This window comes from Phaenicophaeus curvirostris, chromosome 12 (genome assembly GCF_032191515.1).
Source record: "Phaenicophaeus curvirostris isolate KB17595 chromosome 12, BPBGC_Pcur_1.0, whole genome shotgun sequence".
Taxonomy (NCBI): Eukaryota; Metazoa; Chordata; class Aves; order Cuculiformes; family Cuculidae; genus Phaenicophaeus; species Phaenicophaeus curvirostris.
Window position 1 is genome coordinate 10,581,144 of NC_091403.1, and position 16,401 is coordinate 10,597,544.

General features: G+C 47.0%; 1 protein-coding gene across 1 annotated transcript in view; it reads left to right on the plus strand.

Annotated features, from left to right (window-relative positions):
• ST8SIA2 (ST8 alpha-N-acetyl-neuraminide alpha-2,8-sialyltransferase 2) overlaps positions 1 to 16,137 on the plus strand; it is a 33,364-nt gene extending 17,227 nt beyond the window's left edge. The window contains exons 3-6 of the mRNA XM_069866502.1: positions 443 to 571; positions 1,106 to 1,363; positions 3,618 to 3,911; positions 13,659 to 16,137. Of these exons, the coding sequence (XP_069722603.1) occupies positions 443 to 571; positions 1,106 to 1,363; positions 3,618 to 3,911; positions 13,659 to 13,944 (967 nt within the window). The 3' untranslated portion in view covers positions 13,945 to 16,137. The remainder of the gene's footprint in view (positions 1 to 442; positions 572 to 1,105; positions 1,364 to 3,617; positions 3,912 to 13,658) is intronic.
• Positions 16,138 to 16,401: the final 264 nt, after the last annotated feature.

Here is a 16,401-nt window from a genome sequence, read left to right on the forward strand (position 1 = left end):
CTCATGTGTGACCACAAGGCAGCAGATTGGCAACCTTGGCTGCCCTTGTAGGAAATGTCTCTATGAATTCTGGGGGCTCCCCAGGGCACTGAGGTGTCTTGTCTGTGAGCGTGCATCTGCCAGCCTGTCTTTGCAGAACCTGCTTATGTTTTTGTTGCATGCATTTCAACAGCTAGATGTGTAAGATTGTGTTTTCTGTAGAGCAGTGCCTGGCTGTAAGTCTGTGTTCACATAAGCAAGCAGGTATTTAAGGATTTGTGTCTGACTGCTTGAGTGTAGCAGAATACAAACAGGCTTCCAGTTCTTGTTTAGTTAATAACAATTTTGCTTTTCTGATGAAGTTTGAATTCCGGAAGCCAGAGCCTAAGACAGTGATTAGAAGTGCCATTGGGATGCTAACAGATCCTGTCTCTTTCCCTCTCCCTGTATTTCTTTTCTCTAGAGCTGAAGTAGTAATAAATGACTCTTCGTCTCCAGCTGTTGTTGACAGAAGTAATGAAAGCATTAAGCACAACATTAAACCAGCCTCATCCAAATGGAGACACAACCAGACACTCTCTTTGAAGATCAGGTACTGGTAATTACCTATAGGACAAGAGACAGATTTGGTTCTCTCCAGTGCAAGCTGGCAAATTGCCTCTGTATATCATCTAAAGAAGTCAAGTAAGAAATAAAAGGCTTATCTCCTGCTGAGCTAGGCTTCATATCTGTAAGCGATCGCTTGGAAATGAATTCCCAGCTGAACCAGCTGGCCTTGTGACAACAAAACAAGGAGCACTTGAGCCCCCATTTTCCAGGCCAAGTGGAATTAGCGTGTGTTGGCAGTGGACTGTGGAGGCGGAAAGAAGACCCTCTACCCAAGGCAAATGCAGGGACCCCCCCACTAATGGCAGGCTGACCGTGTGAGCCTGTCCTGGGAAGGGATGGGTGGAGAAAGAGTGGGCATTAGGATGAAGATACCTGCTTGTAAGCTGTTGCCAGAGAGCTTCCATTAGATGTACTAGGCAGAGAAAGAGGGTAGCTAGGAGGCAAGAGTTCAACTTATGTATGACCCAGGTTATCTCTGTACCTCACCTGATGGGGCTGTTTTCTTTCCTCTACTTAGGAAACAGATATTGAAGTTCTTGGATGCGGAGAAGGACATTTCAGTGCTGAAAGGGACACTGAAGCCAGGGGACATCATCCACTATGTCTTTGACAGGGACAGCACAATGAACGTCTCACAGAACCTGTACGAGCTGCTGCCTCGCACCTCACCCCTCAAGGGCAAACAATTCCCTACCTGTGCCATCGTGGGCAACTCGGGGGTCCTGCTCAGCAGTGGTTGTGGCCCTGAGATTGACGCACATAGCTTTGTGATAAGGTAGGGGCCCACTCCCTGCTACACAATGGGGATGGAGAGCTTTTGGGGGGTTCATGAAGGCGGAAAGGGGCTGGAGTCCAGATCTGCATGGTGCAGCACAACCTTGCAACCCTGTGTGCATGTTTAGAGTTCACCAATTTGAACATGCTGCTGGAAGGTCTTCTCCTTACCACCAAGTACTCTCCCAGTGTCCTTGCAAATACACTCCATGTGTTTTCATAGCGTACCATTACACCCCAGCACCTCCAGTCCCAAGCATTCCCTCCTTTCTTTCTTCGCATACTTTCCCTCTTGCAAATAAACTTTATTTTGGACTCTCCCATGGGCACAAGCACGATTATACACCAAATCATTCTGCCCTCAGGCACTAGGTGAACCACACTTGTGCACATCTTTAGTAATGCTCCACTATGGCCATTCCATCCCCAGCATTGATGTCCCTGCAGGTGCACTGTCCTATGGACCTGTGGTTGCAGATCCTGACCCCTGCTGGGACACACACTGAACTTGCTACAGAACATGCTTGAAATGGAGAGGAGGAGCACACCTGCCCTCCCATCCCCATCACCCGTGTACGTCTGTTAGCTGAGGGGTTGTAGGAGTCTGCTGATGATTTATGTATGTGCAGACATTTGCTTTCTGGCGGGTCTATTATGAAGACAGCCCAATCCATCAGCAGCTCACAGAGGCAGTCCCAGCATGACATGGGAATGAGGATAATGTCACCCCTGCCCCCTTTGCAAACCTGGCAGCTCCAGGCTGCCTGGCTGCAAGCAGCTCTGTCCTGTCCATGGGGGACGGGGCATTGTTGTTTGTGTCCTGAAGTGTAACCAGAGTGAGCAAAGCGTAAAAGTACTTATTGCTGTTCCGGCAAAGTTTAAGGAGGGGCTTTCATGTGAGGCAGCAAAGTTTCAGGAGAAGAGCTTTTCTTGGTGTAAGGATTAGGATTTTGAGTGACTTCTCCCAAGCTACGTATATTAGCGGAGGTCTGGCATGGACACTGCAGGATATCTGAGCCACCACTTGAACCTGCATCTTCCCGAGGAAAGTTTCCTACATCCTGGCAGCCTTCTCAGCGGGGTTGGCAGTGACCAGTGATGGGCTCTGTGTCCAGGATAGAGCTTTGATCTTCAGATCCAGTGTTTATTTTCAGCAATTTTATTCCTGCAATGAGTACATCAGAAGGGCCTCCTGTGCCAGTAGCTGGATTTTCTTCACACCATTCCTTTAGTTTCCCCATCTGTAAATTGGAGAAAATGGTAGTAATGGCTAATTATCAAGGCAGATGGTTAAGATACAATTCCTGCTTGTTAAATACTGTAACTTCTATAGACACTGCAGGAGAGCACACAGTGTGCAAACACACGGTTACCCTCTGGTTTTCACCATGCTGGGGGAGCATCTCTGCATCCTCCCCATCATCTGGTCCCCAGTAGCATTAACGCAGCGCCACATGCATGGCACAGCCATGCAGGCTTAATGGCTGCAGATCCCCCTGTGAGGAGCTGTAGGAAATCACCATATAATGAGGGTGGTTTGTTGGCAGTTTATCCTGCAGCCTCTCAGCCCTCATCTCTGGATGCTTATGGCATGGGAGCTCCCGGGGGAGCACGTGTGCTCGTATCCGCTTGCACAGCCTGAGAGGCACCGATTAATACTACAGAAAGATATTTTTTTGAAAGTCACAGCCTCCAGACAACCAAACCCTGTGGAAACCATGTCTTGGCATCCACCTCCTACTGGTGTCTTTATAGCTGCTGGTGCCACCAGGTCTGCTGTTAGCAGAGGCTCGCCAAGAGGAGAAAAGAGACTTGGGATAAGATTACCCCAGCAGGACTAGAGTTAAGAGGTGAGCACTTTCCTTGCGTGGGAAAGTCTGTTTCATTTCAAATCTGCCATGGCAGCAAAGAGAGGAGGTTTGTTGCTACATGTTATTTTTGAACCACACCAGAAGAGATAGCGATTCATACAAACCCACCCACCAGACACCAAAGTTATGCCTGTTATTAGCATCACCCTGGAGGAATATGTGTACACGTGCCAGCATGTTGAGGAATGATGACCTGATATTAGGATGGCTCATCGTTACCAGGTCAGAGCCTCTCTGTTGCAGACACACATTCTCCTTCCTTCTCTTCCCAAAAGTGAGGGAAAATGGGTATGTCTGTCACTGGCCCTGGGTTTTGGCATCAGAATTTGTCATTGCCCTCTCTCATGTCCATTGTAAAAGGCTGTTCCGTGTTTCCCTTTACAGGTGCAATCTGGCCCCTGTCCAAGAGTACTCACAAGATGTGGGCATGAAGACAGACCTGGTGACTATGAACCCCTCAGTCATCCAACGAGCCTTTGAGGACCTGGTGAATGAGACTTGGAGGGAGAAGCTGCTGCAACGTCTCCACAGCCTCAATGGCAGCATTCTCTGGATCCCAGCATTCATGGCCAAGGGAGGCAAGGAGCGTGTGGAGTGGGTGAATGAGCTTATCCTGAAGCACCACATCAACGTCAGGACTGCCTACCCCTCACTGCGCCTGCTGCATGCTGTCCGAGGGTGAGAGCATTTCTGGTGTGTGTAGAGCAGTATTTTGTGGACTTCCTGAAGAGCGATCGATGGGTCTGTGCTGGAGGCGAACAGTGCAAGCTGTTTCTCTCTGCAGACCTTGAGGAGGACTCCATGGGCAGAGGCTGGTCCCTCGAAGAGAACTGGGGACCAACCTCACAAGCAGGATTTCCCCGCTCTGCTTTATTGAGTGTGAGGTCTTTTAGCCATGCAATAGAGGAAACCTAAGTCTTCCAGTGTTTTACTAACTATAAGCCTGGATGTCGCTGTGGTAACTCTCCAAGCTACAGTTAGGGCTTCCTTGGAGAAATGTGTGCATGCTGGTTCACTGAGCTTGCTTGTCTTGTGCTTGAGTGACACATGCAAGTGTTGCAAAGCTCCTCAGATCAGGGAGGTTGTGGCAGCCTGGATGGGCTTGGCAGTAGCAGAGGACCAAAGCTGTTCATGAGTAGCCTGTGTGCTCCTGTAATGGTGCCAATTACACTGCTCATCAGAAATGACCAGCCAGGGCAAGGGGACTGACATGATCTAATCTTGCTAGTCAGTTAAATAGAGCAAGGTGGTAGTGAAAGAATATGTATTGGGAGGGAAATAAGAGATTTTTCTGCTCTCTCATTGCAACTTCATGTGTGTATGAGACTCAGGTATGATGGGGATGGGGAGTTCATAAGAGTGCCGTAGGGGTGAGACTTCCGTGTAAATGGCTTGGGAATGGGGTAAGCTCTTGGTTTCTTGCTTTATTTTTCTGGGGAGAGTCATGATTCAGTAGGCATTTAGAGAGTCTAAGCAGGCCATAGCTTATGCTGGAGATGGCAGTAGCTGTCTTCTGATCTTGACTACACCCTGTTGATCTCACAGGTTGTGAATTCACTTGGGTAACTGGTGCTTCCACTTCTAAGCCTCAGCATTAATGTTTCCTGATCGCTTTGAGCACTTCTTCCCCTGAACGCCTCTGAGCCTGAGCTTTTCTGGTCAGTTTATCCATGCTGGGCATTGCTTTGTCCCAGCTTAGGTTGCATCCCAGTGCAGGGAGTGGGCACAAAGCAGATTTTGGGGTCATTTCCTGCAAGAAGAAGCCTGAGCAGGAGCTCCAGGGAGAGGAGTGTGAGGGACAGCTCTGCAGTCAGTCCAGGCAGGCTGGAAGCAATGGAGGCTCTGGTGCTGCAATGCATTGCAGGCAGCAATAACAAGCAAGAAGAACCTTATCTGCCCCAAGTGCCTGTGTTTGAGGCTTCCCAGTGCCATGGAGGCATATTACAGTAAAAGCTGCCTGTGAGGTAAAGAAAGGGAAGGAAGCAATACTACAACTTACAGAAGTTGCAGGGAGGGGAAAGGGGGAAGCCACAACCCAAATTCTGAGCTATTTCTAGCAGTAATTGACTTACTTTCATCTGTCAAAATAGAATTAAGCTCCTGTAATAAGCTCTTTAAATCAACAGGCTGCTAATCCTGTGCTGGCAACCATTCCTGGTGCCAGAAACTTCCTGTAGGAAGCTTTGCAGAGGGATTGGCAAGGGCTGGGCATCACTTTCCCTCAGGAGAAGAGGAGGATGCCTTGATAAGCTCTGCTGCTGAGATTATCTTCTAGCTCTCAGCACCTCCCTGGTCCTCCTGTGCTGCAGCCCTGTGGTCCAGCCAGGTTGGCTGGCACTCTGGTTGTCCCTATATGTCTCCCACAGAGCAGTGTTGGAGCCCCAAACGTGGGTTTGAGCTTCTTAAAACATACTGGGGCTCAGAGTGATGCAACCAGTCAGACCAGCAAGCAGGTGCAGCAGCTGATGGTGGGTGCTGGGGATGGCACGTGGTCAGACACTGGCTGATGCTGATGAAAGGCTCTAAGTACCCGGTCTGAGCTACAGCTGAGACGTCAATCCTGTCCTTCGGGCCAGTCACTGTGCTGTGGGGCAATAGGGAAAGGTGGGTCATGGCTGCACTGAGGCAGCACTAATTCAATAATAACTGTAGAAGCCAATGCTAATCCTCGTCAGGGGTTGCCCTCTAAGCCAAGGGAGCTGCTGCCTGACCTGCCCTCCTGCTTTCACACTTATCAGCAGGAAAACAAGGTTGCCTACTAATTAACTATTCGTATAATTAAAACTACAGCCCCCTTGGAAAGCCAGCATTAACGGGAGCACTTCAATGCCTACCCAGTATGCTATGGCCTGGCCAAGGAGCCATGCAGAGGGACTTCCTAGAGCTGGGGGGCAAAGGACTGTGCTGTTCTGGGGGAAAGCTAAGAATTGTTGTTAGCCCTTTCCTCTGTGCAGCCTCCTCAGGTTTGGACATGAATAGATTTAAGGGCGATTCAGGCAGTATTGAACGAACTGACCACGGCTGAGGGGAAGGGGTGTCTGCTGATGCTCTTGGTGCTGTATAGGAAGTCTCTTGGGTACCTGTAGGGTTGTCTTGACCATCTGCTCAGGGTAATTGATATATTGTCGTTTGGGATGAAGGAGGAGTCTTTCCTTAGGTCAAACTGACCAGAATCACTAGGATTTTACTTATTCATCTTCTGTGATACTGCCTTATTTCTATATTTTTATGTATGAGCTCCTTCCTGCTGCAGGGATATGGTCTCCAACAACTTCCCCTCTCTCCAGCTCTCTCTGTGGAACATGCTGGTTCATAGCATTAAACTTCCCTTTGACAGATCTGAGATCTGCAAAATTAATACATTTTGTGGTTTGTAGCATGCAACAGAGAATTGATAATCCACAAAGGCCCACAGAACATCCCTCTGTTCTGCAGTGGGCCGCAGTTGCAGAGATGTCCCATCTTATCTTTTGCTGGATAAAGCTACTTTTCATATTTTATCCTAAATTGGTTTAGAAATCACAAAGAAATGGGGCAAGTCTTTCAGCTAAGACACTCTTACATGTTTTTTTCTTTCCAAGGAATAGCACTTTCTACAAAGGCTAACGTCTCAGCCAACTTCAATTCAGCTACAAAACTTTTGCTTTTTCTCTTTCCTTCACTATCAGCAAAATACATTTCAGAGTTCTTGGCTCCTCCTTGAACCACAGTATTTATTGTCCTGCTCTGTTTTCCCCCAGACTAGAATGCATTTCAGTGGCAATTGAGCATTTTTCCCTAAAATTTTCAGTGCATTTGGGGCACTTGTAGATTGTGTGTTGCCGAGATAAGTAAAATGTATTTAGTTTTGTTGTCTTTCACGGTATCATTTGAGACATCACCTTCCTATCTGTGAAGATGCCTTAAATGTTTGCTGATAGCATTCTATGTTGATGATTCTGGATAATCTGTGCAATAAGATGGTAGGTCTTACACTTTTGAACTCACCGTCTTCATGCCAGGAGGGGACAGAGCCATGAGAATTTCGATGGAGATGCTCAGAAGGATGCCAAGTCTCTACCTTAGGCTGAGGAGGAAAGCTGTGCTGTGGCAAGGGGCCAGCGTGTGGGAACAGGGATGGTGCCATGCGTTCTGAGGGTGTGTGACTCACTTCAGAGCACTTCTATAAAATGCCTCCCAAGCAATTCATCTGGCGAGTGCAGTGCTTGTCTGCTGGCTAGGAAGCAAGCAAACCCCTTATAAGTCATCCGCTAGTGCCTCCAAAAAGCCTTGTAATCCCTACTGCCAATCAGCTTTTGTCAGAGAAATAACATGAAATGCAGGAAGCAGGGGAAAATAATTGTGTCTGGAGGTTTGACTCTCACTCCTTGTGGAGAATTCATGGATGTGTTTCAGTTTGTCTTGTATAATCTAGTCTAGCATTTTTCACTGTGTTCATCATGAGGGTCTCTTGGCAGTAACCAATTCTAATACTGTAAGATTTTGTTAAGAGCTTCCTGAAAGAAAAAAAAAATTTAAAAAATCAATAAATCTTCCAGCTTCTTGACTGGGTCTCCCATTAGGTTTAACATCCAAATAGCCATGACAGTGAGCGCCTTGTTCAGGATCCATAGCCTGCATAGTGCAGCTCTGGTGCGTATCATCAGAAGTGCAGCCTGGTGGGGAATAAGGTGGATTCATCTTTGCCTCTAATGTCTTTCTGAGTCCTCACACCCAAACAACACCAAAGCCTTTGCTGGTTTTTCAGGGCAGTGCTGCTCAGATGCTGCTTCCCATCTGTGAGCCTTGGTGGAAACCCTCCTCTAGTCTCTCTTCACCTGGCATCCTGATTATGCCACATCCTTTCCCACAGCCTTGCTTTGCTTGTAACCATGCAGGACACACATGTGTAGGTTTTTCTCCTTACCTGTTGATTTGATCGCGTCACCTTGTTCTTTTGCATCCCTCCACAGGATTCTCTTTTCTCTAATACATCAAACCTAAGCTGCAGCTTTTCCTTCTCACAGCACTCTCAGCTTGTGTTTTCTCACTCTCTGTCACGAGATCAGTTCTGCTGTTGATTTGCCAGTGTCACCCAGTTGTGGGGTTTCTAAACCAACTGCTTCATGCTTCCTTCCTTATGGTCCTTTACACTTACAAGAGGTCCTCTGGAATATCTGTCCCTGAAGACTCATGCCTTAAAGCCTTCTCTTTCTGGACCCACAGAAGGTTAAGGACAGTGATCCTACACTCAGGTGAAGAATGAAGATGGCCAGAGGCTGTAGGGATGGAAATAACCATTCACAAGCGTGTGACTAGGGTCAGATATGGGGAACAAACACCTCGGAAAGCCACATATCAGTGGATATCCCACAAAGAAATCCTTGTGTGAGCAATTATTCTCTCCCCTTCTGCACTTGAGGCACATTGTACCTGAGCTGTGGTGTGTCTGTACTGGGACTCAAGACATTTGATCTGTTTCAGTTAATGAGGAAGCTGACTTAGTCTTTTGTCTTTCAAAATAAGGGGAGGGATATAGAAAGAAGAGGGGAAAGCAATAGGATAATCCCCTTCCCAGTTACATTTATCTTCTTCTGCTTGTTTGGCAATGCTTTAACTTGTAGGTGTTGAGTAACGTTTGTGTTTGAAAGGACATCACAGAGCTCAAGATCTGGAGGGGAAGAGAATTGTTTATCTGTGACTCAGCATTTATTTTATTGTGCCAAGTCACCAAAACCAGACCTAAGCCACACGGTACCGATCTAATCTGGATATAGAGGCTTGATTTGTTGTTTGGGCTTTCCCCAGCCCAAATCTGGGAATAAAGCCCATCTGTGACTCCAGATTTAGATTTTGGAGTCAATGTCAGCATGAGTTTGGATGAGGACCTGCCTATTCCTATCTGTCCAGCGCAGATCTCATCGCTGTATATGGCTCTCGGCTATTTTAGTGGAGGTGACAGCGGAGGCTTGGTCCATGGACAGAAAAGGGCTGGGAGAAGCTGTATAGGGGAGAGTGGTTGTTCTCTGGGCTCCAGCACTTCATCTCCATCCACCCAGCAGCTGGGAAATGTCTGTGTGCTGCCAGCAGCAGCGGGTCCTGTTCTCGCCTGCACCAATGTGAGTGTGGAGCACTGTTGGGGCACTCGCTCTCGTTATCTGTAGCTCTTTTTTCATGAGTATTAATGGAAGTAGGATGTGTGTGGCAGACTGATAACATGCTTCTGACAGTCAAGGACTAGCACCTCCACAACAGCTTGTGTTTGTATTACACTTTTATGAATAAGCTGTTTTTAAAGGGTCTGAAATTGCATTATTTCAGCTATTCTGATTTGTATCACTAAATAATGCAGCTGATAATGCTGAAACTTGATTTCTTCATTGACCCGAGTTTTTTATTCATTTAATCAGGGCGATGGATTTTCTGTTCATTTTATCCTGCACGTTAACCCTTACCTGGAGTGTACAAATTACTTTAGGGTTTTCTCAAACACATCAGAGGGTGATGGGTAAATACAGAGCAGGACCTTAACCTTGCTGCTAGTGGTCTTCAAACACTGCCTGCAGGGAGGAGTTTTGCACCCAGCATTTCAGGCTCTGCTCCCTGAATTTGGTGATGTCAGGGGAGGATGAGCACTGTCAGCACGGTGAGGTGTGTGCTCTAGATGTGTGATGTGGAGACTGCCACCTTCCTTGGCTCAGGTGGAAGCTGTGGCTTCCTAGGGGCAGTTTCAGAGCATTTTGTCTCCTGAAGGATTCCCACTGAGCTTCAAGGTCCAAATACAGCGGTTGCTTCCCCTGTGGCTGCAGTGCAGTCCCCTTGCAGGAGGCATGCACGTGTGGTCAGGCAGCTGGCAGCACTGCTCTGCAGTCCTGATTAGGAGACTTCTAGAGTTTGTTGAAAACTTGAAAAATTGTCATTGCTGAGGAGCAACCAGAACCACCTACCATCTAGGAAAATACTCTCTTAGCTACTGTTCTTGAAACCTCTGTCCTTGGCTACCATCAAGTATTAGTTCAACTAGGTGCTAGGGGTTGTGTCTAGGCTGCCTACTTACAAAACATGTCCTTGAAGATCTGGTAGCATTTTCCATCTGTCACTATCATGATCCGAAACAAGAGCTGTCTCGGACAATTTTTGCCTGCCAGCATCACAGTTCCTGTTCATAGCTGCATCCCGCTCAGGCACCAGCCTATCTGTATAGCTGCTTGCACCCCTGAGGGTTTAGTTACAGAAATGACACAGCTTCAGTCTTTGAAGGAGGTCCATGCTGTGAGAATTGCTCAGAGAAGGGAGGTATTGGGCTTCAGGACTGTTCTTTGCTCTTCTCTTTTAATTGCTGTCTCTTTCCATAAAATGTTGCAGTTAATGGTTATGTTGATTGGTGTAGCCAATTTGAAAAATAATTACTGCCTGCTTCAAGATTATCTTTCCTCCTAATTAAAATCCCGGACCTCACATATTAAAGGTGTGCTGTTGATACAGCATCCCATGTGCACCCAGACAACCTCATTTGGATTTATAGAATTAATTAGGTTTTATTTCCATTCCCAGCCGTTCTCAACTGCACCAGGAATGTGGTCACTGTTTCAGTGGTCAGTGATGGTAGAGATAAGAGGGAGATCTTCTTACGTAGCTCCCATACTCCCATCACGAACCAGTGGTTAAAAAGTATTCCCCAGACCTCACTGGAAGATTTCCCACTGTCACTGTCCAGGAAACAAATTGCAAGCACTATGGCATGGCCTGTGATATGGTTTGGTCATTTTATGTTATATATGTCATCTGTGTGGGTGAGCTGGGACAGCCTGGAGTCCATCACTGCCTCCCAAAGCTACAGCCACCAGCAAGAATTTGTGATGCTCTGGGAGCAAGGCTTGTCATCCTTCATGTTTTTGCAATGCCATACCTGCAATAAGAGGGAAATACAGATAAAAGAGCCAGGTTTTTATTTTTTTATTATAAGAAACTGAATTTTCATTGTTCCTTACCCTGATATTATTGTGTGAGTCCTTATTAGCTGCATGTGCTGAGGCGACTACACCAGATTGGTTTCAGTGGGGCTGCTTTTAGGTTCTAGTTGTGCAAGCCTGTTGGTCTTGGTAAGGCTGTTTGTGCATGCTGTGATCATAGAATCATGAGGTTGGAAAAGACCTTTGAGATCATCAGCTCCAACTGTACCTGTCCACTACGAAATCATATCCCCAAACATCTCATCTACCCATCTCTTAAACACCCGCAGGGATGGTGACTCAACGTGGGCAGCCTGTTCCAGAGGATGGCATGTTTCTGTAGAGTACTTCTGTGTTTGACCCAGGTCACTATTGTCATTGTTAATATGCTTAAAACATTGGTGGTTGCATGAATGTCCTGTACCCATGTGCAGGACTCACTTAATCATGCTGTTGAGGTTGTGGTATGTTCATAATGTTTTTACAGCCTCTCAAAGAACCCAAAAGTTAATGTTCTGGGCAGGTATAAGATCTCCAGTATCTTTCTGTGCTCCAGCTGGTAAATTCATGAAAGCAGAATTTGAAGGCTAGAGCAGCTGCAGGACAAACCCAGACAGTTGTCTTTGCCCAAAGCCACATGGTTAATGGGGCTTCATAGTTCTTCACAGGTAGTTTCCCTGCTGCATGAAGATACCCTAATTCACAGTGTTAAATGGTTGTGATAATCTCCCATTTCTCTCCATGCACCAGGAGTCTAATGTGCTTACCTGTAGACTCATCAAGGAGGCTGTTTTATGTCTACCTGTGGGAGAAGATTGCCTTGGCACCGCAGTGAGCTTTGCTGTGTCCCCATCATGCAACCCATATGGCGAGGCAAGCCCAGAAAATGCTGATGCTGTGCCTCTGAGATGCTAGTCCTCACCAATTTTCCCTCTATGTCTAGCTCCTTTTTTGTGCTGGATGTCAAGGAGATAAGTTGGGCAAGGAGGACCTCCCCAAAACATTGTGCTTGTCTTTTCCCAAAGCAACAGGTGCTTGGACCCCAGTAAAACCCCGCACATGCTGAGGCTCTACTTCAAGAATTTGATTCACCAGAAAAGTCAATTTTTCTCTTATCTGGCTGAGAACAAGCAAGTACATTTTGTGCCTTGGTTGCTAAATTTTAATGACTTTTGTGAAAAGCTAATTTGCAGGATTAAGGCTCAGCTCTCCCAAGGGTTCCTGCTGTCTGAGCACCAGACCCTCAGGAACCTTGCAGAAAGTTCATATGAGGAGCAAGACACTTCCCATGGCTCCATGTCTGACAGCAGGACCCAGCTCAGGATCCCAGACCTCTGGGTGAGAGCACGGAAATGCAATATGCTTTGCTCTTCTTCCTCATGCTTTTTATCCTTGTGCTTCTAGTCACCCACCTGAACTCAAGCCCTTTGAAATACCTGTTAAAATAATCTGTGGCCTTCAACGTGCTGTGACATAGTGGGGTGTGTTGCCTGCACCATCCTTGCCTGCTATGGGGCAGCCCCAGCATCAGGTGTGCTGGGGGAGGAGGGAGTGCTCGTGGGGAAGAGATTTTCTACCTTCCCCAAACCTTTTGCTTTCTGATTTTGCTCTTCTGACCGTTTTTCTGCTGAGGAAACCAAATAAGTTGCCTGTGCAATAAACACTGGGTGCAGGAAGCATCTTCTTACATGATGTTGAGGCTACAATAGCTTTTATTGGCAGCCCAAAATGCAACTGCTGATACTGTTTCCGCTCATGCATCACTACACAGTGTCTCCTTCCCCTGTTCTTTTTGCCATCCCTCATAAAACTAACATATTTTTCAGCAGCAGGCACATATTGTAAAGTTTATATTGCAATATGCCATGTTGCGTATCTCATGGACTGATGTTGCAGCGTGCGGTGATCTATTTTGTTCCAGGATCACAGTAGCAATCACTGATTGCAATGGGAACATAGCAGCATATGTTAGCCCTTTCAGCCTCGTGACCCTTTATTCCAAGACAAACGGTTTTACAGCCCTGTTGTGTTTACTGTGTCAGAGTAAAACTCTTCATTCATCAATGAAAATCATCAGCTTGTGTGTGTGTGTGAGAGTGTGTCTGCTTCAAGAGGTTGCTGGAGTCTACTTGACATGTGGCTGGTTTGGTCCATGGTATTGATCTCCTAGGTAGATTGGAAGATAATTGTAGGGTGAAGTAGTGGAGGCCACCGTTGCAAGCAATTTGTTTTTCATAGAGGATTGCCAAGGCATGAGGTGCTTCAATGCCATAGCAACAAGTGTGATATAACGGCCAGATAGAGAGCAGGAGGATGCTTATTCATGAAGCAATCCCTAGAGACGCTTTTTCTTGGCACGGAACTCTCTTGTGCTAGTCAGAAACCTCTCACTTTGAATTACCAATATATCTCAGTCAAACGCTGGAGAGAGAAAATGTGCAAGACACAAGCTTCTTGTGCATGGGGAATAACGTGCTTTACTCTTCCTTTGCAGATACTGGTTAACAAACAAGGTGCACATCAAGCGACCTACCACTGGCCTCCTCATGTACACCTTAGCCACTCGGTTCTGCAACCAGATCTATCTCTACGGCTTCTGGCCCTTTCCTCTGGACCAGAACCAGAATCCAGTCAAGTACCACTACTACGACAGCCTGAAGTATGGCTACACCTCGCAGGCGAGCCCACACACCATGCCATTGGAGTTCAAAGCCTTAAAGACGCTGCACCAGCAGGGAGCCTTGAAGCTGACAGTGGGAGAGTGCGACGGGGCCACGTAGGCTGGTCCCCGGCCACGTTCCTGCACAGCCATGGGAAGAAGGGGAGGGGCAGAAAGGACAAGTGGTACCTGGTGGGGTTGGTTGTCTTTGTTAATGCGCAGAACAGCGACACAAATATCTATACGTGGTACCTATATATATTGACCTGAGTATTATAACTGTTTGGTGTTCACCAAGGAAGGAGCAGGAGAGATGCGGGAGCATCTGACATGACTGGCCTTGGCAAGACCCCTTGCTGTGGGCTTGCTGGGCTCGGAAGAGCATTTGACTTACATCCAAAGGGTGTGAAGGTGGCCTTGGTTTTTGAGGGTATGTTAGGTGATGGGTAAACGTTAAGCCGTTTGTCGTGACTGTTCCAAGGTTGGTAGTTAGTTTGTTTGGCCAAGGATGCCGGCGCTCTGCAGCAAGGCATGTTCTTGGCTCCGTGCTCGTGGCGGGGAGGGGCAGGGGCAGGGAGCGGGGTGGGCAGGGAAGGTTTGTTGGTGGCTTTCACAGCTGAGGGTCTGCCTGTGGCACCAAGCAGGACCAGTCTCCTGCCTAGCAGGGACCAGTGCCTGACAGGGTCGCACACAGATCCATCCGAAACATGAGAAACCAGGCCGAGTGCAGCCTTAAGAGGGGTGAGGGAGTAGCCTCCTAGGCTGCAGCTTGGTCTCCAGGAGGTGGTGGGGAGCTGTGCTAAGCAGATCCTAGTGACATTTGCTCAGAGAGGAGATGTGAGGGTCTCCAGAGAACTGGCGCATCAGAGCTGAGCCGGGCAGACAGTGAGGAAGATGCTGAGCCCGTATTTTCTCTTCCTTTCCTAAGGAGCAATTTAGAAAGGAGCAAAGATGCTGGAACGTGGCAGGATGGAGGTTTGCTGCTGCAAACCGGTACTATTAGTATTAAGTGGCTTACTGTGCCACAGTCAAAGACACTCAACATCTGTCAGGGCTCGTGAAAACCATAAGTACATCTAGCTCTTGAATTCCCAAATGCTACCTGCTAAGCAGCCTGCTTTCTCTCTCCCTCCAGAAATAACCTCTGAAATATTGGTTATAGGCGTGAGACCCAGCCAAGCAGAGAGACTGCGGGACTTTGAGGAACTTTGTCAAGTCGAAGTAATTTATTTTCACTTTCTCCACAAAGAACCAGCATACACTGGCAGCGCTGTGTTCCTGAAGTCCTGCTCTGTCCTTTCTTTCAAGCTTCGATTAGCTCTCGTTCTGAATGGCTAAATAGGATGTCAGATGCATCTTGATGGGATGCTTGCCTAGTGATGAACGTCAAAGAAATGAAAATATAAAGAAGTTTTTATAACCCCGTTTGCTTTTTTCTAAGTTTGGGGTTTTTGAGGGAAGCAATTAGATTGGTCTGATTAGCCTGTTTAATTTTCTGCTTGTTTAGCCTACTCCATTCGTCTCCTAATTAGCTCTCAGTGCCAAAATGTGGGTGAGTCCGAGGTTCATTGAGTGCAGTTTGGGTTTAATTTGTGGGGGAGCAAGTAGTGCTACACAGCATCCTCGGGACACACGCTGCAGTGCTTTCATGGCAGGGTATCATCACCTTTATGCCTTATCCTGCTGCTGTGTTTAAGTTAGAAAGCATACAGTTTGGGGCTGCAATTCTTGACATTGTCTCTTTAAAAGCTGAGTGCTTCAAGTGGTAAAAGGAAGAGCTCACTTTCATGTTTTGGACCATAGAAGCTACTGTACCCTTAGGAGCCTCCAGCCTGCTAATTAGTGTCAGATGAAGATGCCTAAGATTAAGGTATACGAAACATTATAGCGGATAAATGTGAGCTAATCTGGCACCAAAGGGATGATGTTTCTTTCCAACTCCAGAAAATTATTTCTTTTATGTATCTTTTTTTAAACCTGGCACTTTTTAAAAATCATTTTTACTTGAGTTTAGTTGCATCATAAAGCAAAACCTGGCTGTGAACCTCAGCTTAAGCTGTAGGGGTTTCCTGAGATAGTAGGAGACAGAAAGTAAAACTGCAAGGTGGAAGAAGTCTGCAATCCCAAGGAGCTTCCCGTGATTCAGGAGTGGTTGTTAAAGCTGGATAATTCCCTGATTTGTCCCCGGCACGGAGGATGGACAGAGTGGGGAGAAAGTCGCAGGGACTGCTAAAGCCAGCATTGAGGGGCCTGGGCCACGGTACTGATTGCTGTTAGCAAACCTTCTTTTTAAATAAAAATACCAGAAATGAAATTAATGTCCAGGGGTTTTATTTTTGTTTATTTATTTATTTTCATTGACTAGAAGGGTAAGAAACAGGGCAAGACCATAAAATACCATCCCAGTTAAAGAGGGAGACCCTGTAACCTTCTTTGCCAGTGAAGGAGAGAGGGGAAGCCTGGGCTTATTTTGCGTATTTGGGGTGCGCGTCGGTGCTCTGCTAAGGGGACATCAGAAGCCACCAGGGTGCCTTCCCTGTGCCTGCAGAGATTATTGAGCTGAGTCTGACAGCAGCAC